This window comes from Giraffa tippelskirchi, chromosome 11, assembly GCF_054371585.1.
Source record: "Giraffa tippelskirchi isolate mGirTip1 chromosome 11, T2T-mGirTip1v1.2.pri, whole genome shotgun sequence".
NCBI lineage: Eukaryota > Metazoa > Chordata > Mammalia > Artiodactyla > Giraffidae > Giraffa > Giraffa tippelskirchi.
Genome location: NC_137285.1, coordinates 11,501,995 through 11,523,125, shown reverse-complemented (window position 1 = coordinate 11,523,125; position 21,131 = coordinate 11,501,995). Strand labels below are relative to the sequence as shown.

The 21,131-nt window shown below is 50.1% G+C and overlaps 1 protein-coding gene across 2 annotated transcripts; it reads right to left on the bottom strand.

The window, feature by feature from the left end:
- Nucleotides 1–4,243: 4,243 nt before the first annotated feature.
- On the bottom strand, nucleotides 4,244–19,461 carry SDSL (serine dehydratase like). 2 transcript variants are annotated; one of them, XM_081546406.1, is made up of 9 exons: nucleotides 19,187–19,461; nucleotides 16,139–16,283; nucleotides 11,530–11,724; nucleotides 11,196–11,235; nucleotides 10,397–10,536; nucleotides 8,795–8,883; nucleotides 7,712–7,939; nucleotides 5,616–5,740; nucleotides 4,244–4,655 (listed from the first exon to the last, which is right to left on the bottom strand). In XM_081546406.1, exons 3-9 carry the CDS (start codon nucleotides 11,701–11,703, stop codon nucleotides 4,462–4,464), a joined length of 990 nt encoding a protein of 329 aa, XP_081402532.1. In that variant the 5' UTR covers nucleotides 11,704–11,724; nucleotides 16,139–16,283; nucleotides 19,187–19,461; the 3' UTR covers nucleotides 4,244–4,461. The 2 variants fall into 2 exon arrangements, with proteins under 2 accessions (XP_081402532.1, XP_081402531.1); XM_081546405.1 differs by lacking the exons at nucleotides 16,139–16,283; nucleotides 19,187–19,461 and adding an exon at nucleotides 15,882–15,957.
- Nucleotides 19,462–21,131: the final 1,670 nt, after the last annotated feature.

Sequence of the window (21,131 nt, the reverse complement as noted above, 5' to 3'; positions counted from 1 at the left end):
GCCTGGTCCATTCTCCGCCCACCTTACCACCTCAGAAGAAAGGGCTAGGTCCTATAACTTCCGGCAAGCCTCAGTTTCCCTCATGTGTAACATGGGACGAATTACAGCACCAACTTCCTGAGGTGGAGGCATCCAGGAAATTGAAAAACCAAGGCTCAATAACTTTTACCTTAAAAGGAAAAAAAAAAAATTCTTTCCCACCACTTTCTCTCCCCCACCCCCTTCTCTCTTTTTCTGTTGGTTCTCCCCTAGAAGGAGAAACTTTGATATTTGTTCTTCAAACATTTATTTTTTAGGGTTTTTTTTTTTTTTTTTTTGAAAGGGGTAGTATTGGTGAAGGTAATCAGTTTTCGGACTTAAGATAAAAAATCGCAGCAAAGGGTCGACTTGACTCTTTATAATTAATGGGGCGGCTTGTAATAGGATTCTCCTGCCTGTGGCGCTCCCAGGAAACACCTTTTTACATAAGATATTGCCCACGCCGGAGTGGCAGCAGAGTGATTTATGGGGTTCCTTGCTCCAGAAAACCTCTCCTGGGGTTGCCCAGCCAGTGGAATTTATCAGGGAATTTGGAAGCCAGGCAAGAAACCTGCCCGTGACATTTTTGGTGGAGTTTAAAAAGCACAAACACTGGGGAAGGGAGAAGCCAATGGGCCGGGGCCGGGGAAAGACGGCCCACTGAGGTTGGGTTTTCCACCAGCAGAGCCTGAGATGGGGGTTCTTGGCACGTGATTTATTAAGCGAGCCCTCAGAGTGGAAGCGGTGGCGGGGGGAGGTGAACAGGAGGAGGGGAGGGTGCCGGTGGAGTCGTGGCTCAGCCCGATCGCAGGGGGCTCTCTGCTCTGTGGATGGGACCACAGAGATGCTCTTGCCTTGAGGTTGCAAGAGAGGCTGGCTTTTCTAGCCCTCCCACGCCTCTCTGGACACAGAGCCTCCCATCAGCTGTTCTCGGGATACGGAGGCAGCTGTGGGCCCCCAGGAACCATCACTCCCACCATGAGCCGCTTCCATCTTTCCATGCCCCTGCCATGCCTGGGGTCGGCTCTGGTGTAAAAACAGCTCCTTTGCCAGCTAAAGGCTGGCTTTCTGCCCTCTGTACCACCTTGGCTCATGGCTGGAGTGGGGTGGAGTGGAGGATTAGATGGAGGTGGGCCTGGGGAGGCAGGGGTTCTAAAGTCACCCGATGAGAGGACAGGGGGTGCTTTGGCCGACAGAATCCACAGGGAACCAAGGGCACTCCCCCTTTGCCCCAGAGAGGGAGCCCGGCTGCGGTGGGGAGCCTGGGTGCATCTCAGGAGGCACACACACCTGGGGACCAAGTGTCCAGTGCTCTGCATGCAGCCCTAGACCAACACAGCAATCTGCTCCCAGCACCCAAATCCCCACCAAGTGGCCCAGGAGGGCAGAGGCGATGGCAAGAGTCTCTCAGCCCTGGTGCCCATCCTGCTGGATCAGGTCATAACAACCATCACCTCAGCTTGAACCACCCACGCTCTGCTCTCTCCCTGAGTCCCCAACACGCCCTTGGCATTTCTTGGGTGTCAACCAGGAAGGACCACACACCAAGGTAACGAACGCGTGTTATCTGGACAGGGTCAACAGACCCCTCGGCAACTTATCTCCAGCTTGCCAAGACCAGGAGAGGAGCAAACAGCAGCTGACAAGTCTCCCAAGGACGGGAGCCCAAGTGGGAGACAGAGCACCTGGGATGGAGACGGGCCCTGCCAACTCACCTGGTTGTGGAGATGGTCTCTGGCTGAAGCAATCTCAGGGGGCTTCAGGGAAGAGGCTACCCTCACACTGGGCTTCGAAGAATGTGTAGGATTTAGAAGCATAAGGGCATGGCGGGCAGGGTACCGGGCTTGAGCAAAGGAAAGGAGATAGGAGAGCCGCTGTGGTTAGAGACACAAGCCCAGATGTTTACATAGCAGGTTTCCCGTTTGGCTGTGTGTCTTGGAAAAAGTGCTAGATGGTTCTGCACCTCGGTTTCCTCATTTGCAGAAATGAAGGTAATAACAGCATCTACAATGTGGGTTATTGTGGGATTAAATAAAGTGACTGGGGGTGGGAGGTAGGCTCAAGAAGGAGGGGATATATGTATGTTGTTTAGTTGCTAAGTCATGTCCAACTCTTTGCAACCCCATGCACTGTAGCCCACCAGGCTCCCCTGTCCATGACATTTCCCAGGCAAGAATACTGGAGTGAGTTGCCATTTCCTTCTCCAGGGGAGTTTCCCGACCCAGAGATCGAACCTGCATTTCCTGCATTGGTAGGCAGATTCTTTACCAGTGAGTAACCAGGGAAGCCAAGATATATGTCTACTTACGGCTGATTCAGGTTGTTGTGCAGGAGAAATCAACACAACCTTGTAAAGCAATTATCCTCCAATTAAAAATAAAATAAATGAAATGATTGCTAAGACCTCTAGCGCACAGTAAAATACAATACACACAAGCTCAATACAAGAATAAATGCTAATTCCTCCACATCCCTCATCATTGGGGGAGGAACTCTCAGAAGATGGTAAAAACTAGTAATGACTGAAAGACTACTTACTCTGAGTCGTCATAATAATCTGCACACAACCCATTTTACAGACTAGAACACTGAGGCACTAAACCAGAGCATCATTTACTCAAGGTCACCAGGGTAGTGAGTAGGAACAAAGTTCTGGCTCAAGCCTGGCTGTGTCTGGCTCTGGGGCATTCAGTGTCTATTCTGGTAACTCACAAGGACATAAGTCTGCATCCTGGAGGCTTCTGGAGGAGCCGAAGTCAGTGTCTGCGATCAAAGGGAAGATGAAACTGAGGCAGCGGGAGACACAGAGGGAGATCACTGCCGCTCTCAAATCCTCCTCTTGAGAAAAGGAGGAGACATCTGGTGGAGGGAGCAGTCTGGCCCAAGGAAAGGAGGTGGGAAGCAGCAAGTGGACCTTCTCCAGCACAGAGGGGCAGCCTGAAGCCCAGAGAGGGGAAGGCACTTGCCCAGGGTCACACAGCCTTCATGAGGCAGCCCCAACAGCGGAACTCAGGAGCTGGATTCTGCCTTGGGCTGTGACGCAGGGTGGCCCCACACTGAGCTTTGTTTCCTGCAGCACTGGGAGCGGTCGGATAGGGCTCTCCCCATGCCAAGACCTCGTGGGGCCATCTGTCTCTGGGACCTCAGCACCCCCTAGCTGGTTGGAGCAAAGGACGAGACCCTAGGACAGGTCTCACCGGCCTGGAGGCTCTGCCTTCCCATTGGAGATGCTTTGCTGCCCCCTGGTGGCTGCAAAGGATTCTAATTTCCTCTGTTTTCAAAGAGCTCCCTTTCCAGGGCCCCAGGAGCCCATTTCCAAAATCAGTCCCTTTGTGACCCTCAGGTCCAGACCCACCCGGAAGCCATACCTCCTTCTCCAATGGCCCACCACGCAAAAAAAAAAAAAAAGGCGGAAATTCAAGAAATACAGAGTCATGTTGAAAAATCACCGGATTTGAAACGAGCTGGTCGACACTCCAGCCTGTGTGCCCTTAATCAAGGTATGTCACCTTCTCGAGCCTCAGTGTCCCCATCTGTAGAACAGGGATGATAAACAGGGTTTCTAATCCATGGTGCCTTTGTGAATGTTAAAAAGGACAACAAATAGAAAGTTCTTAGAAGTTCTAGCACATGACAAGTATTTTGTAAAGATTGGTGAAGGGACTTCTCTGGCGGTTCAGTGGTTAAAAACCCACCTGCCCATACAGGGGACACGGGTTTGAATCCTGGTCTGGGAACTAAGATCCCGCATGCCTCGGGACAACTAAGCCCATGAACTACAACTAATGAGCCCATGGGCTCCAGAGCCCGTGCTCCTCGACAAGAGAAGCCATTGCGATGAGAAGCCCATGCACAGCAACTAGAAAGTAGTCCTCACTTGAGGCAACTAGACAAAGCCCATACGCAGCAACAAAGACTCAGTGCAGCCACAAATAAATGAATAAAATATTTTTTAAAAAAGATTGGTGGAGTTGTCCTCACTGACCCAGGGCTGAGAAGTGACCGAACGTTCCCTCCCCTTCCTGAGCAGGTCCCCCAGGTAATGGAAGCCTGGTAAGGAACTCAGCATGGCCGGATTCCCTTAGAAACCCGAGTTTGGAATTCTTGGCTTTATTGCCCAAGCTGTAGGATATGAAAAGAGTCACTTCATCAGAGCACTGACATCAAGGTTGTCGTGTGCCTTCTCTGAGTCCATGGAGGTAAAAAAAAAAAGATCCTGCTGGAGTTACAGACTCAACTCAGAAAGGGTTTATTGGCCAGAGCTGCAGGGAAGCCAAAGGGACAAGTTCAGGTGGGCTTCCTGCAGGAGGCGGCCAGCACAGCAGCACTGAGCGGCTTCTACTGCCTTCCATGAGCCCAGAGGCCCCTCAACCAGCTATATGGGTGTTCAGGAGCCTCTTGGGGATCACTGGAACCCAGCTGGCCCTCCCAAACCAGGAACCCTCAACCCTGGCCCAGCTGGGCTTTCAGAGCCTGTAGCTCTCCACTGTCGATGCTGTTGCCTCCGCACACGATGACCACGACTGAGGCTGGGGAAGGGCACAGGTGGTCCTCAGCCTGGAGCCTCCCCAGGAGGCCTGAGTAGATGGCAGCTAAGGCTGCCCCGCAGGCAGGCTCCACCAGTGTTCGCTCATCATCTGCCCAGAGATGGGGAATGGGGGTGGAGGGGAGGAGAGGGAGGGAAAACCGGTTAGTGCTCAGTAGGCTCTGGGCACTGCAGTTCCATGAAGCCAGCCATCCAGGCATCCATCTCACAATCTATCATTTGTCTAACCCTCTGTCCATCCATCAATCTGACCATCTATCCCTCCATACATCTGCCTTTCATCCATCCATCCATCCATCATTAGACTGTCTGTCTGTCCATCTATCAGTGTATCTATCAATCATTGTATCATCCATCCATCCATCCATTCATCCATCATTTGACTGTTTGTCCATCCATCAATGTATCCATTAATCAATGTATCCACCCATCCATCCATCCATTTCTGTGTCATTTGTCAATCCACTGCCCATCAATCCAGCCAGCAAGCCAGCCACCCATCCACCTATTCATTATCCACCTTTCCACTCACTCATACATTCATCCATTCATTCAACAAATATTTATTGAGCACCCCCTCCCTGCCAGGCCCTGGGAACACAACAGGGAGCAAGACATACCAGCCCCCACCCTCATAGAGTTCACAGTCTAGTGATGTAGGTGAACAAGAATCTGGCACTTGTAAGAATGGTGGATTGGTGCACAGGAAGTCTTCAGCCCCAGTGGGGTGGGGGTGGGAAATCAGAGGAGGCTTCCTGGAGGAGGTGCCAATGGTCTGAGTAGCCCTTTAGTTACGTGAAACCAATAGGCAGCAGGATGGGCAGCCAGAGGAAAGAAAAGTATGTACAGAAATCTGGAGGCTAGAGACAGGACACACTTCTTCTGCACCCCCACCCCTTCCATCCACTCAGTGTGCACTTACTGCATGATTACTGTATACCCAGCCCTGTGATAGGCACTCAGGATATGGATAAGAGGAAACACACTCTCTCCAGGGGATCCAGGGACCTTGTGGGTTTCCAAGCCCAGGTGGAGGGCACTGTTCACTCACCCAGGAATCGCTGCACAGCACTCACGGCTTCAGCATCCTCCACCACCTCAGAGAAGATCTTAAACTCTTTTGTACACTCCAGGGCCCGTGCAGCCACTGTTCTGGCCCCCAGGGACTTGGCTAGACTGCAGGAGCCGGCAGTTGGGGCGGGGAAGGCAGGGGTGTGGAGAAGAATTGGGGAATCAGATCTCCTCTCCGCACAGCCCCAGCCCTCCCCAGCCCCAGGCACCCCTCCCATCCTGCAGCGGGCCTGGGGCTCAGCATTTTAAGAGTCTAGAGCAATGCCTGAGTCAGGGGGAGAACTCAAAAATTATGTGTTCCATGAATGGCTGATGAGCGCACATCCCTCTGACTCTACAACCATGACTGTGCTGTTCTTGCACAAACCCCAGAAAGCCAAGCCTAGAAAATGATTCTTTCATTGTATTCATTCATAACCACTGATCGTGTCTATACTATAGCTGTATTTATTGACTATTTACAGGGTGCTGGATGCATGGATTTTCCTGGGGGTTCTTTTGTTTGTTTTATTTCTCGGTTGCACCATACGGCCTGGCATGTGGGAATCTAAGATCCCTGACCAGGGATTGAATCCGCGCCCCTGGAGTGGGGTCATAACCACTGGGCCACCAGGGAAGTCCCCAGGATTTTCTATTTTAAGTCTTACAATCTCCCTTGGAGTTAGAAGTGTATGAGTCCCATTTTACAGGTCAGCAAACTGAAGTTCAGAGAGGTTGAGCAACTTGCCCAAGGATACACAGCTAGTCCACAGCAGAATGTGGGTTCAAATTCAGACAGTCTGGCTCCAGAGTCCATGCTCTTTACCTCTGTGCTTGGGATGACCTACCTGCTGGTATTTTCCTGAGCTGGGCACTGTTTCAAGGCCAGGAGAGCTTTTGCTGAGCTCATCAGAACTGACTCTGAGTCCTACATGGCCCACAGCATGGACTCTGGTGCCAGGCTGCCTGCTTTCAAACCTGGGTTCTAAACTAGATGTGTGACCTTGGGAAAGTCACTTCACCTCTCTGAGCCTCAGTTTCCTCATCTGAAAAGTGGAGATAATAATAATAGCTGGGGGTACTTCCCTTGCAGTCCAGTGGTTAAGACTCTGAGCTTCCTCTGCAGGAGAAATGGGGTCAGTTCCCGGTTGGGGAACTAAGATCCCACATGCTGCAAGGCCAAAATAAGATGAAGAAGAGTAGCTAGCTCACGAGGTTGTCGTGGAGAATGAGTTAAAGCATTTCAAGTGCTTAGAAGAGAGCCTTCCAGAGAGTGAGTTCTATAAAAGTGTTAGTTGCAATTATGGTTATTGCTTTTATCCAGAACCAAGTCTGGGAGAGGAGACAACAGTGAATAAGGAAACCCAAGGATAAGAAAATAAATAACCACTGTAGGAAGATGCCACAAGGGAGAACTTGGGAGAAAAACTTCCAACAACAGGGTTTCAGGGAGACTCTCTCTGGGGGAGAGAAACCAACCAGAAGAGGAGGGAACCCCAGCACTTCCGGGCGGAGGACACAGCCGGTGCAAAAGCATGGAGGGAGGATAGTGCCCAGCCCATTCAAGGGACAGGAAGACAGGCCAGTGGCTGGAGTGGAGTGCGGAGGGGTCTGATTCCAGCCTGAGACCTTGGGGAACGCACTGATGGATTTAAGTAGGGAATGAAAAATTCCTATAGATCAGTCATGCAGGATTAAGGAGACCTCCTTGAGGGACTTCCCTGGTGATCCAGTGGTTAAGACTTTGCCTTTCCAATGCAAGGGGCATGGGTTCCATTCCTGCTCGGGGAACTAAAATCCTGCATACTGTATGACACAGCCAAAAAAAAGAAAATAAAAATTAAAAGATAATTAAATACTTAAGGACTTCACTAGCATTGCTGTGGTTAGGATGCACGTCCACTGCAGAAGGCACAGGTTTGATCCCTGGTCAGGGAAATAAGATCCCGCGTGCCACGTGGTGCAGCCCAAAAAAAATTTTTTTTAATTAAAAAAAAATAAAAGGAGACTCCCCTGAGTGCTCCCACCCTCACTAATTGGGACTGAGAGGCCCCAGGACAGCCCAGCACCCCACAAATGTCCCCAGCCCACACTTACCTAGTGATGCCAGGCAGCGTCACCAGCCTGCCTGCCTTGATGGCCGCGTTGAAGCAGTGTGCCCCTTGGGTCTCCATGGCAATTATGGGCACGCGTTGCCAGCCCACCTCTGCCAGACCAGCTGACACCCCGGCCAGAAGACCTCCGCCCCCGACTGCCAGCACCAGGGCACCCGGTGGGGTGCCCAGCACTGCCTTCAGCTCCCGCACCAGGCTCACATGGCCTTCCCTGTGGGACGAAGGGAGTGGGAGAGAGTGGCAGGGCTGAGGGAGGACCTGGTCCCCAAGTCTCACGGGGACACAACCCCCCACATTGCCATCCCCAGTCCCATCCGCGGCAAGGGGAGAGGAGACCCTGCCACACTTAGTTTACTCAGCTTCCATCCACTCAGTTTATTCATTCACTCATTCTTTCTCCCCTTCACCAGCCTCCCAGGCACTTTCTCAATCCATTTCATCCATCCCACAGCTTTGGAAAGAGGCAGCGTTCGTGTGTCTGGTTAAGAGCAGACCAGCATGGGACTTCCCTGGTGGTCTAGTAGTTAAGACTCTTCGCTTCCACTGCAGGAGCCATGGGTTCGATCCCTGGTCTGGGAACTAAGATCCGGCATGCCACACGGTGTGGCCAAAATTAAAAGGGCAGACCAGTGTATCACTTGGAATCAGGCCAACTCACACCGGGTCTGGGACCCAAGGTCTCCATCACTTACTAGCTGTGTGATCTTCAGCAAGTTGCTTAACCCCTCTGGGCCTCAGTTTCCTCACCTGTGAAATATGCATAAAAAATCTATCTCTCTTGGGGAGGGATAAATGGATTAAATGTGTCCCAAAGTACACACTTAGTCAAGGGGATTTATTCTTAGCATTTCCATCTTACACGTGTGGAAACTGAGGCACAGGGTGCTAAGATGCTTTGCAGGGTCATACAACTCAGGAGTGGCAGAGGTCGGGTCTGGACCTCCATGTGCCTGACTTCCAAGCCTCTTCTCCTCTCTGGGCCTCAATTTTCCCTTCTGTCCAATGGGAGGACCCTGACTCAATGAGGGTCTCCCAGCACTCATAAGGGAAGGGACACCAGCCTTACCATATCAGGGGGTGGTCAAACGGAGGGACATTCACCCAGCCGTCATTCTTGGCCAACTCTTGTGCTCTCAGATTGGCCTCGTCCCAGATCTAAAGAGAAACCAAACACTCAGAAGGTGGGACTCAGACAGCTACAGAGTTTGGAGCAGTGCCTGAGGTCTCCTGGATGGCTCCAGGGTCTGATGGACTGGGGAGACCCCCATGGGTGGGACCAGAGCTGGTGTGGACCCAGCAGCCTCCTGGGACAAAGGCAGAGCTTCCGGGTGGAGAAAAGGATCCCACGTGATTTCCGCAATTCAGGTGGAACCCGTTCAGCTGCCAGCCTGGATGAGAACAAAGCCCACCAGCCTGCAGTGCTGGGAAGGTGGGACTCCGAGCTTCCAGTGCAGGGGGTGTGTGTTTGATCCCTGGTCAGGAAACTAAAATCCCACATGTTGTGGGGAAAATCCTTAATAATTAATTAATTGTTAGCTCAGTCAGTAAAGAATCTGCCTGCAATGCAGGAGACCTGGGTTCAATTCCTGGGTCGGGAAGATCCCCTGGAGAAAGAAATGGCAACCAACTCCAGTATTCTTGCCTGGAGAATCCCCATGGACAGAGGAGCCTGACAGGCTACAGTTCAAGGGATCACAAGAGTTGGACATGACTTAGCTACTAAACCACCACCACCAATTATTAATTAATTAAAGACAAAATCTGTTTGAGACCCCAAGGACTGTAGCCCACCAGGCTCCTCTGTCCATGGAATTCTTTAGGCAAGAATACTGGAGTGGGTTGCCATTTCCTTCTCCTAGGGATCTTCCCAATCCAGGAATCAAACCTGGGTCTCCCGCATTGCAGGCAGATTCTTTACCATCTGAGTCACAAGGGAAGCCCCAAAATCAATTAATTGTTAATTATTACTTAATTAAAGATAAAACCTGTTTTCTAGGGATGACAGTCAGCTGGATGGATGGATAGATTTTTTTTTTCCTTCTTCCCAGGAACGGAGAAGAGTTACATGTTAAGTCTCTGTTTCTTTGGTAACAAAGTGAGCCAGTGACGTCCTCATCAGATGATATCCTTTCATATCAGGTGGCCTCAGAGTGGTAGTGATGCTATCATGATCTTTACATTTTCTTGTCTTATTGAATGGTAAAAACGTATAGCGAATAATACCAAGGGTTAGTGAGGAGGTAGGGAGACAGATGGAGTAAGAAATGGCAACCCACTCCAGTATTCTTGCCTGGAAAATTCCATGGACAGAGGAGCCTGGTGGGCTGCAGTCCATGGGGTTGCAAAGAGTTGGATGTGGCTGAGCACGCGCGCGCACACACACACACACACACACAGGGAGACAGATACTATCCTGATAATCACCAGCTTCCTGTTTCTCCTGGGTTCACACAGGAAGTCTTCTCCAGATGGGGAGAGACTAGTCAACAGATCTCAGCCCTTAATATACATCCCATCTCACTCACCCTTCAGGTTAGCCATCCTAAGGGATGACTGGGTCCCAGGCATAGTTCACCAAAAGGAAGAAAATATAGAGTCTTTCAGGGGTGAGGGGGGGGTTAAGGGGGAACAGCCCCTCCAGCTGCTTTGCCCTTCTTGGGGTCCTTACCTTTCCAGTCAGCTGAACTTCGGCCCCCTCCCCCTGCAGCCTCTTCACCACCTTCACAGAGGTGCCCTCGGGGAGCACAATGGTGGCTGGGATGCCCAGCTTCCGGGCGGCATAAGCAGCAGCGATGCCTGCATTACCCCCTGCAGAGGCAGTAGAAGAGGGTGCTGTGGGCGGTTGCATTAGTCTGTTGACACACTATTCTCCTGCCCACCCCCCTCCATTTCCCTTTGGGAGTCACTCCTTCTATACACTTATATGTCCCCCTATTGGCCCCAGGGGTGGACTCATGATCTAGGTGGAGCCAATCAGAGAACTCAGTCACCTGAACCATGATTCATTCAGGGATGGGTGCATGATACAAGCTGAGCCAAAAAGACCAATTCATAGATCGAGGAGGTCACGGGGGAAGGGGTACTCCCTTTTCATTATGGTTGGCAGGATGGTAGGAAGCAGGCCTAAAACTCCCGATGGCCATCAGGCAGTCTATATGAGAGAAGAGTTAGTGTAGAGGGAAGGCAAACCAAGAAAAGGAGGGATACAGAGGAGAGCACCTGGATCCAGCTGTGCCTGAAACCCATTATCCCAAGAATTCTTTGATTCTTAGAGTCTGTAATTTAAACCTGTATGAATTGGGTTTCCATCACTTACTACCAGGAGGCTTGATAAGACTGGACCTTTAAGAAGAGGCCAAGCCCTGGACACCTCCTGCAGCTCCAACTCCTCCTCCTCTCCTCCTCCTCCTCCACCACAACACCCAGCCCTGAGAATCCTCAGGAAGTAGAAAGGGGGGCAGGCTCACCTGAGGAACACACCAGGTGTCTGCATCCCTTTTTGGCCACCTAGGAAGACAAGAAACGTAGGCGGGGGCTGACCTGAGCAGGTGTCCTGGAGCCCTGGGGGGGATGGAGTTAGACTCTCCTCATTGTACCCCACTCCAGTCTTCTTGCCTGGAGAATCCCACGGACAGAGGAGCCTGGAGAGCTACAGTCCATGGGTTGCAAAGAGTTGGAGCGACTAAGCACAGCGCAGCACACCACATCGACCTCCAACTCTCCCCATCCCTCGTCCTGCCCACAGCAGTCCCTTCCCAGCTCTACAACCTCGCTCCTCCCCTCCTGCCCGCACAACCTCACCTCTTGGCAGAAATGCCCGATACCGCGGATCTTGAAGGAGCCCGTGGGCTGCACATTCTCATACTTGAGGAAGACAGGCATACCGGCCACCTGGGACAGTGCCCAGCTCTCCAGCAGAGGTGTGACGATGTGGAAGCGCTCATCCTTGGCACACTCCGCCAGAGGGCTCTTCATCTCAGCAACCACCTGGAGAGCCTGCAGGAGGGCAGGACCGTCATAGCCCAGGTGGGGAGGGGAGGGGAGAAGCCCCTCGGCTTGGCTCCCTCCATCCCAGTGGCTGCCAAGCTGTGAGGCTCTGGGCAAGTATCTGTACCTCTCTGGGCCTCAGTTTCACCATCCGGTCAAGGAGATTTGTACTAAGGGCGCTTTTCTTCTTTTACTGTGGATGCTACAGCGTGGGAATGGAGAACTTGGCCAATAGCGGTGATGAATGAATGAGACTGGGAGAATTCATGCAGTCATCATTCATTGATTCAAAAAAAAACATTCCTGAGCACCTACTGTGTGCCAGGCAGTTTCAGGTTTGGGGATCGAGGAGTGGACAGGTCAGAGGCAGCCCCATGTTCTAGTTGGGGAGACAGAATCAAAGAATTGCAAACAAGAGTGACCTAGTGGGGAGGGCACTATTTTATCGAGGGTGGTCAGGAAATAGCCTCTCCCAGGAAAGAAACTTAAAAAAAAAACTCTTTGTATTAAGGGGACTTCCCTGGTGGGACTCTGCTCTTCCAATATAGGGGACACAGGTTGTACCACAGGTTGGCGAACAAAGAGCCCACGTACCTCAGGAAAAAACAAATTTAAAACTTGTACTATGGAAAATTTAAACACAGCAAAAGTGTCAAGAACCATCTGATGTAGCCACCACTCAGCTTCAACAGTCATCAGCTCATGCCTACCTTGTTTGCTCCATATCTGTACCCATCCCCCTTTCTGTATTATTATTTTTTCCACCTTTATTATTATATTTTCCTCCCATATTATTTGATCTGCAAATATTTCCTCATGTAGCTATAAAATTAAATAACTCTTTTAAAACGTTGTAGCCACAGTTTCAGAGCAGTATACCTTTGCCCAAAATCTTCGAATTCTAACCTTGAGTAAGCTAATTTTATTTCATGGAAATTATACCTCAGTGATGTTCATTTTTAAAAATGTAATCACAATACCATTATCACATCTAAAAATATTAACAATCATTTCTTAACATCATCAAATATCTGCTAAGTGTTCAAAATTCCAATCATCTCAGTAAACGTGATTAACGGTCAGTTTTGCAGATGGTGACAGCTTAAGGTTTTTAACAGTTTGAATCAGGTTGCAGACGGGAGCTGTGCATTTTGGTTGGTTGAGAGATAATTTAATTTTCTTTTGATCTGCAACTTCTCAGAGCAGGAGGGCTTCCCTGGTGGCTCAGTAGTAAAGAATCCGCCTGCCAATGCTGGAGACGTGGGTTCGATCCCTGGGTCAGAAATATCCCTTGGAGAAGGAAATGGCAACCCACTCCAGTATTCTTGCCTGGAAAATCCCATGGACAGAGGAGCCCGGCGGGCTACAGACCATGAGGTCGCAGAGTCAGACACGACTTAGCAACTAAACAACAACAACAACAAAGGGGAAACTTTGAGATGAGCAAGAAGAAAAGCAAGGGAAAAGCATTCCTGCAGAGGGAACAGCAGATGGAACCACCGCTTGAGGGAGATGAACTTGGAGTGTTCCTGGCGCTGATGAGACAAGGGACTGGGTAGAGGTGAGAGTATGAGGCAAGCAAAGAAAAGTACTTAGTCTTGTGAGAGCTGGGCCCTAAAGAAGGCTGAGCACCAAAGCATTGATGTTTTCAAATTGTGGTGCTGGAGAAGAGTCTTGAGAAATCCTTTGGACTACAAGGAGATCAAACCAGTTGATCCTAAAGGAAATCAGCCCTGAATATGCAATGGAAGGACTGATGCTGAAGCTGAAGCTCCAATACTCTGGCCACCTAATGCGAAGAGCTGACACATTAGAGAAGACCCTGATGCTGGGAAAGATTGAAGGCAGGAAGAGAAGGGGGCGACAGAGGATGAGATGGTTTGATGGTATCACCAACTCAATGGACATGAGTTTGAGCAAACTCGAGGAGATAATGAAGGATAGGGAAGCCTGGTGTGCTGCTGTCCAAGGGGTCACAAAGGGTGGGGCAAGACCGAGGGACTGAACACGGAGAGGTGAGCAGGGATGTTGGGGAGGGCGTTCCAGCCCACAGTGAGGAGTTGGGATATTATTCTATTTCTACTTGCTGGTGGGAAGCCGCTGGGAGGTTTTAAGCTAAGATGCGGGTGAGTGAGGGAGTGAATGAACCAGTGTGAAAGGGTAAGAAGCAGAGAGGGAGGAAATTAGAAGGGATGGAAAGTAGAAGGGTTTTTTTTTTGTTGTTGTTTGTTTGTTTGTTTTGTTTTGCTTTTTAAGGAGCAAACGCTGTGTCCCTTTTATTTTTCCTTTGGGAGGGAAAAGTGTTGGGCCGCCCCTTGCAGTTCCACTGTTTGCCACTAGGTGGAGCACATCAACCTCCGTCAGCTACCACCAGCTCAAAGCTTCTTGTCCACACTTTCTAAGTCAGGGCTGGGCTCCCCGCATCAGAGGGTTCCAGGTCTCTTATCCCTGGATTTGACTCCGAGTCCTTGCTGGGATTGTCCTGAGATTCCCCAGGCAGGGAAAAGCCTGAAACACTTCCACCCAGCTCCACCCAGGAAAATGCATGGCATTGGGGGAGAGCAGCAGCCTGTGGGCCACCCAAATCCAGCAGACCCAGCCCTGGGCTTCAGCTTGGCACCAGAGCCCAAGAATTTGAGTTTGGGGGTCAATCAGAGGGTGAAGTTAGAAACTAGCTAGGACTTCCTGGCTGTGTGGCACAGGCAAGTGTCTCAACCTCTCTATGCCTGTTTCCCCTTCTAAAATGGGAATAATAACATCCCAACTCACAGGTTAGGGTGCAGATTTAACCACTCCAGTATTCTTGCCTGGAGAATCCCATGAACAGAGGAGCCTGGCAGGCTACAGTCCGTGGGGTCACAAAGAGTCAGATATGACTGAGCGGCTCAGCACAATAATAATAACAGATATTCTTTGTTGAGTCCCTATTACGTGCCAGAAATTGGCTGAGTCTTTTGGAGGTGTCATCTCCTTGGGGTCTTCTAACAATGCTAATATGCTCGTCCTTACTCTAGAATGTTTACAAAGCCCGGACCTAGGAACTGGGGATACCATGGTGAACAAGACAGATGTCTACTCTTGGAGGGGACTTAATAGTATGATAAGCGGATAATGAAGATCCCACATGCCGCGACTAAGTTAATTTAAAAAAAATTTTTTAAATCTAAGACTTAAAAAAATGAGAATGAACTAACCACACAACAAACTGGGAGAACGTGAGCATCACAGGATCACTGTGAGGATTAAGCAAGGCCTTATATTAAATAGTAAAGACATCAACTCTGCCTCACGCACAAGAACAGCTAATAGTTATATGGGACTTACTGTGAGCCAGGCACTATGCCAAGCACCTTATAATAATTGCAACAATCCTGAGATAGGCTCAATTATTAACTTCACTTTATAGACAATGAAACTGAGGCTCAGAGAGGTTAAGTATTAATAACTGGCCCAAGGTCGTACAGCTAGAAATGGCATGGCCAGGATTCCAAGTCAGGCAGTACAAGTTGGCATCTGTGCCCTTCCCCACCATGCTGTACTTTCTCTTTTATAGTAGCATTATTATTAAGATTAAAGATATGAGCATTTAGCACTTGACCGCCGGTTGTCTTTGGAAGCAAATGCTCCTGGTTCAGTCCTCAGGCTCCCCCAGCCCTCTTGGTCAGACTGCCCAGAAAAGACCAGCAGGCATCAGTTAAATGAATGAGCCCCAAGTTGCCAACAGCCTTACCAAGCCCAGACGCCCATGAGGGCACCTGCTACATCTATGAATTGGGGTCAAGACCAACTAACTACTTTTCCACCTCCTTTGTCCATCAGGCTTTTTTCCAGAGGCCACCTGGGTGACCATCCGCAGCCAAATCCTTGATGCCAGGGTTAGGGAAACTCAGCCACCTCTTAGTTGCCAGAATGCCCAGCCCTACCACCCTGGGAGCAGGGTGGGCTCCCCAGTCTTCAAGGTCCTGGGCCCCCAGCCTTCTGCTGCACGGCAGACAAGCCACAGGCACCCAGAGCTGAACCTATGGGAGGACTTTGGACAGCCTCACTCTCCCACTTTCTGTCCAACCAGCTGGGACTTGGCTCCAGAACCTTCCAAACTAACCTCTACTCACATTCACAAATGCACACAGAGTCCCAGGGCCCTATTTGAGCCCAGACCCACTTACCGTCCTTCCCAACAGTTCTCAGACCAGCTCGGGCCCAGCCCGCTGCCCACCAGCCTTCCTGGGCACCAGCTGTGCCAACTCCCTGCTGCCTCCTGTGGCCTTGGTCCCTCCCTCCGTGTTAAAGGGATAGCTCTCCACTGGAGGGAAAAGGGGACAAGATCAGCCTTCACTGCTTCTCGGTTTGCTGTCCCAGACATGTGATGACCTGGCCCCATTTCACAGATAAAAAAACCTGAGGCCCAGAAATGGAAACTCACTTGGCCAAGGCCACCCAGCCAGCAAGGGTCAGCCTTTACCCCTCCCTCTGGATCACCTCTGCTGTGACACAGACACCTCCAAGTCCAGTGCTTGTCCCAAATGCCAAGCCACTTCCCCTGGACCACTGTCAAGGTCAGCTTAAGTCTGAGAAGAGAAAACAAGGATAAAGAAACAATTATTATCTGTCATATGAGAAAGTCATGTTTCCTTCTGAAGTTCCTCCTCATCTCTGATACTTTATGCCCAACATTGGGGCTCAAACAATTATTTATTGTTCAAATGAATAACTCTGACAATCGATTCATTCATTCCAAGAATATTTATCGGACATCGACTGTAGGTCAAGCCCTGGGACCTTTAGCCTCAAACAAGACAGCATGTCCCCTGCCCTCAAGAAGCCCCAAAGGATGACTTCCCTGCTGGTCCAGTGGTTAAGAATCTGCCTTGCCAAAAAAAAAAAAAGAATCTGCCTTGCAATGCAGGGCACGTGGGTTCGATTCTGATCAGGAAAGTAAGTAGTTGCCTTGTTGCAACTACTAAGTCTGCACACTCTGGAGCCAGTGTGCCACAATTAGAGAGGCCATGCACTGAAACCAAAGATCTCGCATAATGCAACTAAGACCCGATGCAGCCAAATAAAATAAGTAAGCCCCAAGGGACCACTGAAGAGCAGTTGCGATCAGTGCAGTCAGATGCTGGCAGGAAGCGGGGAGGGCCAGGGCTGTGGGTGCCCAGAGCAGGTACCTCACCTGGCCCCTGGAGGCTGGGAAGGCTTCCTGGAGGAGGAGACTTAGTGAAACCAGGAGTCAGGAACACAGAAAGCAAATGTCTGAAACTAAAAAAAATGGGGTATTCCAGGAACAGATGTGTGCAGTAGGACTGGAACAGAAAAGGCAAGGGTAGGAGAGGAAGTGGGTTTGGGGCTGGAGAGGTGGGCAGGGACCAGAGCCCACAGGATGCCCCTACCAGTGCAGAGTGTGGACCTCACCCGGGGCACTGGGGAGCATGGAAGGCATTAGGCAGGGGAATGACATGATCAGATTCTTGTCTTGTCTCTATCGCCCTTTCAATGGGTGATTCAGAGCTGGTCACATCCGTAGGGGGTGGGGGCAGGCTCAGTTTTCCCCTATGTCAGACTGGATGTGAGGTCCAGGAAGCATGTGGCGGCCCAGATGGTCTGGGACCTTCTTGGTCTGATTGTGACCTCCCCGGATTTGATGATTAACTCCCAGCCCCTTGCGGTCAGGGGAACTGCTTGATCATGATTCTTGATAAAGACTTTAGCAATTTCATCCTCTTCTCACGTTAAGCATACGGCATCCTTGTCAGCTGTCCTGTCCTGGACAGGGAACTGGGGACACGGAGGTGGTAAAACCTAATTTATGCCCTGAGGTGTCCCCCATCCTGAGGGGAGAGGAAGATACCAACTCAGTGACAACCCTAACATCCCCTAAAAGGACACAGAACAGAAGGTCCCCAAACGGCAGCTGAGGGTGGGGTGTGATCAGGGAGGACTCCCTGGAGGAGGGGGGCCTTAGCATACATGCTCAGACAAGAAGCATGACAGCCGCATTGACTGCAGGTCTACTGTATGCCAGCCCTTCTGTGTTGACAAGAGATTCCCATAGGTTTTTGTTTGTTTTGTTTGTTTGGCTCCACTGGCCCTGCATTGGGGTGTGTAGACTTTCTAGTTGTGGTACAAGGGCTTAGCTGCCCTGCGGCATGTGGGGTCTTAGTTCCCTCTCAAAGTTTAATAGTTGAGTATTTATATCCTCTGTGTGTGTGTGCATAAAATAATATCCGGAATTTTATGAATATTATCGCTTAGAAAGAAGTTAAGGCAGGTGTTCAAGTTTTGAAATGGAGTTTGTTGTTTTTAAAAATATGAAGTAGTAGCAGTAAGTTTCTGGCATGAAGAGACAATAACAATTAGAACACAGAACTTGAAGCCAGGCTCTAGCACAAATACCAGCTTTGCACTTACTGGCAGTGTGACTTTGGGTAAGTTGCTTAACTTCTCTGTGTCTTGTTTTCTCAAGCGTTGTTATTGTTCAGTCGCTAAATCATGTCTGACTCTTTGTGATTCCATGGACTGCAACATGCCAGGCTTTCCTGTCCTTCACTGTCTCCTAGAGTTTGCTCCAACACACGTCCATCAAGTCGGTGATGTCATCCAACCATATCATCCTCTGTCATCCCCTTCTCCTCCCAACCTCAATCTTTCCCAGCATGAGGGTCTTTTCCTATGAGTCAGCTCTTCGAATCAGGTGGCCAGAGTATGGGAGCTTCAGCTTCAACGACAGTCCTTCCAGTGAATATTCAGGGTTGAATTCCTTTAGGATTGACTGGTTTAATCTTGCAGTCCAAGGGACTCTCAAGAGTCTTCACCAGAACCACAGTTTGAAGGCATCAGTTATTCGGTGCTCAGCCTTCTTTATGGTCCAACTCTCACATCCATACATGACTACTGGAAAAACCATAACTTTGACCTTTGTCGGCAAAGCAGTGTCTCTGCTTTTCAATACGCTGTCTAGTTTTGTCATAGCTTTTCTTCCAAGGAGAGAGCGTCTTTTAATTTCATGGCTGCAGTCACCATCCGAAGTGATTTTGGAGCCCAAGAAAATAAAATTTGTCACTGTTTCCATTTTTCCCCATCTATTTGCCATGAAGTCATGGGACTGGATGCCATGATCTCCATTTTGTGAATGCTGAGTGTTAAGCCAGTTTTCCACTCTCCTCTTTCACTTTCATCAAGAGGCTCTTTAGTTCCTCTTCTCTTTCTGCCCTTAGAGTGGTATCATCTGCATATCTGAGGCTGTTGATATTTTGAGGTGTGGGTCGGCAGCGGCCTGCTGTGGGGACAGGGACACTGGCCACAGCAGTCCTGGAAGGTTTGTGTTGGCATAAGTCCTTTTAGAGGTCGCCTTTAGCCCTGTTATAGAGCCTGTAGACTCCAGGACCCGGCCAAACCACAACAAGGAGGGAGCACAGCCCCACCCATCAGCAGACAATTGGAGTAAAGATTCACCCAGCAGGGGCCTGCTTACCAGAGCAAGACTCAGTATTCTCAAATGTGGGGTGAGGAGTAAAGTCAACTTCCTTTGTGGAGTTGATGTGAAGATCAAAGAGTTAACAGATGTGAAATATTGAGAACAGTAGCAGGATTTCCTTGGTGGTCCAGTGGTTAAGAAGTCACACTTCCAACACAGGGGGTTCGATCTCACAGGCCCACCGCTCAGCGTGGCCAAAGAAAAAAAATAGTTAGAACAGTAGGAAGTATTTTGTGTTCGCTGCTGTTGCTGCTGCTGTTGTTGTTGTCACTGTGATGAAAGGTGTGACACAACAGTGTGGTAACAATTGCACCAGCAGCCCATGACATGGTATGACATTGCTCTATCACAGGATGATTACAACACCCAGGGTGAGGTGGGTATTGTAGTGAACGCCACATCATGGAGTCAGACTTGGCTCAGAGAGGCCGAGTCACTTTCCTGAGGTCACACAGCTGTGGCCGAGCCAGGGCTTAGACCCAGAGGGACCAAGCTCCAGAGCTCCTGATCTGAAAGAGGATCGGGTGGGGAAGCCAGATTGGTCGCATCAGAGAGCAGAGGAGGCTGGAGAGGGGTCCCCCCCAACCCCGGCCCCCTCCTGTCCCAGAGCCACATTCATTAGCCAGTCCCTGTCCCTGACATCTCAGGCTGCCAAACGCTCACCCTGGCCAGCTTCCTGGATTATTCATTAAGCTTCATTTCACCATCCTCAACCCCAGCTGGCCTTTTTGTTCCCAGGGCAGGGGAACTACATAGAGAGGAGGGACAGATTCTTGGACATGGAGGACTGGCCCTCGGGACTTGTAGGTTCAACCTTGGGCTCCGAGTCATACATTTTCCAAGTCTGAGGCTCAGTTCCATTAACAGGTGAAACAGCAGGAGCTCGAATAGTCAAGCAAGCAGCCCAGCTAGGGAGCCACCCCCATGGGATGTGGCCCCACGTCTCCTGACAGCCAGTGCTGGTGGGGGTTTAGTCGCTCAGTTGTGTCCGATTCTTTGCCACCCCATGGATTGTAGCCCGCCAGCTCCTCTGTCCATGGGATTTCCCAGGCAAGAATACCAGAGTGGATTGCTATTTCCTCTTCCACGGGATCTTCCCAACCCAGGGATCCAACCTGCATCTGGTACTTCTGAGCTAATGTCTCAGATGCTCACCAAGATGGTAAATCATTCCAGAGGTGAGAGGGTCTTAAACTAGGGATGATGTTTTTGCAGGCTGGAGCTGATTCACTCTGTCCTCCGTAGAGGAACATGGCTCTATCTGCCACTGTCCCCATCTTTCTCTACTGCCTCCCCAACACCCAGCAGGATCCTACTTGGTCCCTGGAGTTATTTGAGTTTGCCTGCCCTGGGAACCTCTGGGCAGAGGAACTCTTCCTCTCTCCTCTTGCCCCTGAAAAGGAAAGGAGTCAGTTATTAAGGGAGAAACTGAGGCACAGGATAAGGTTCAGTGACTCGCCCCTGGTTGCCCAGCAAGTAGCCCACGGGACCAATCATTGAGAGATACCACATCCAACATGGATGGTCTTGTCCCAAGAGACGTACTCTCACAGCCATGATATCTGACCTGGATGTATCTGCAGGGGGCATCTAACCCATCCTTACTGTGGATGGCAAAGATGGGGCCCAGAGGAAAAAGGGAAACCGTTCTGGCCCTATGTTCAGATTTTTAAAATAAAGATAAATGGATAGACTGCTTTTAGGGTGCGATGTATTAAATATCGTACAACATATTAAGTATTCAGAAACTCTAGGGGGTGATTACAGGGAGGGAGAGACAGGGAAGCCTGGCATGCTGCAGTCCATCAGGTCATGCAGAGTTGGACACGACTTGGCGACTGAACAACCAAAGGAGGTGGTACAACTCTGTATGCTTTTTTGTGTGTTTGGAAACAGTCTTTATGACAATATTAACTTTTTAATATTTATTTATTTGGCTGCA

Bases quoted from the DNA above. Each gene is read 5' to 3' on its own strand.
- SDSL (XM_081546406.1), bottom strand. From the start codon at position 11,703: ATGAAGAGCCCTCTGGCGGAGTGTGCCAAGGATGAGCGCTTCCACATC. The intron at 10,537-11,195 runs GTGAGCCTGCCC...CTGCCTCTGCAG, and splicing joins ACACCTGGTGTGTTCCTCAG to GGGGTAATGCAGGCATCGCT. The intron at 4,656-5,615 runs GTGAGTGAACAG...ATCTCTGGGCAG, and splicing joins TGCTGTGCAGCGATTCCTGG to ATGATGAGCGAACACTGGTG.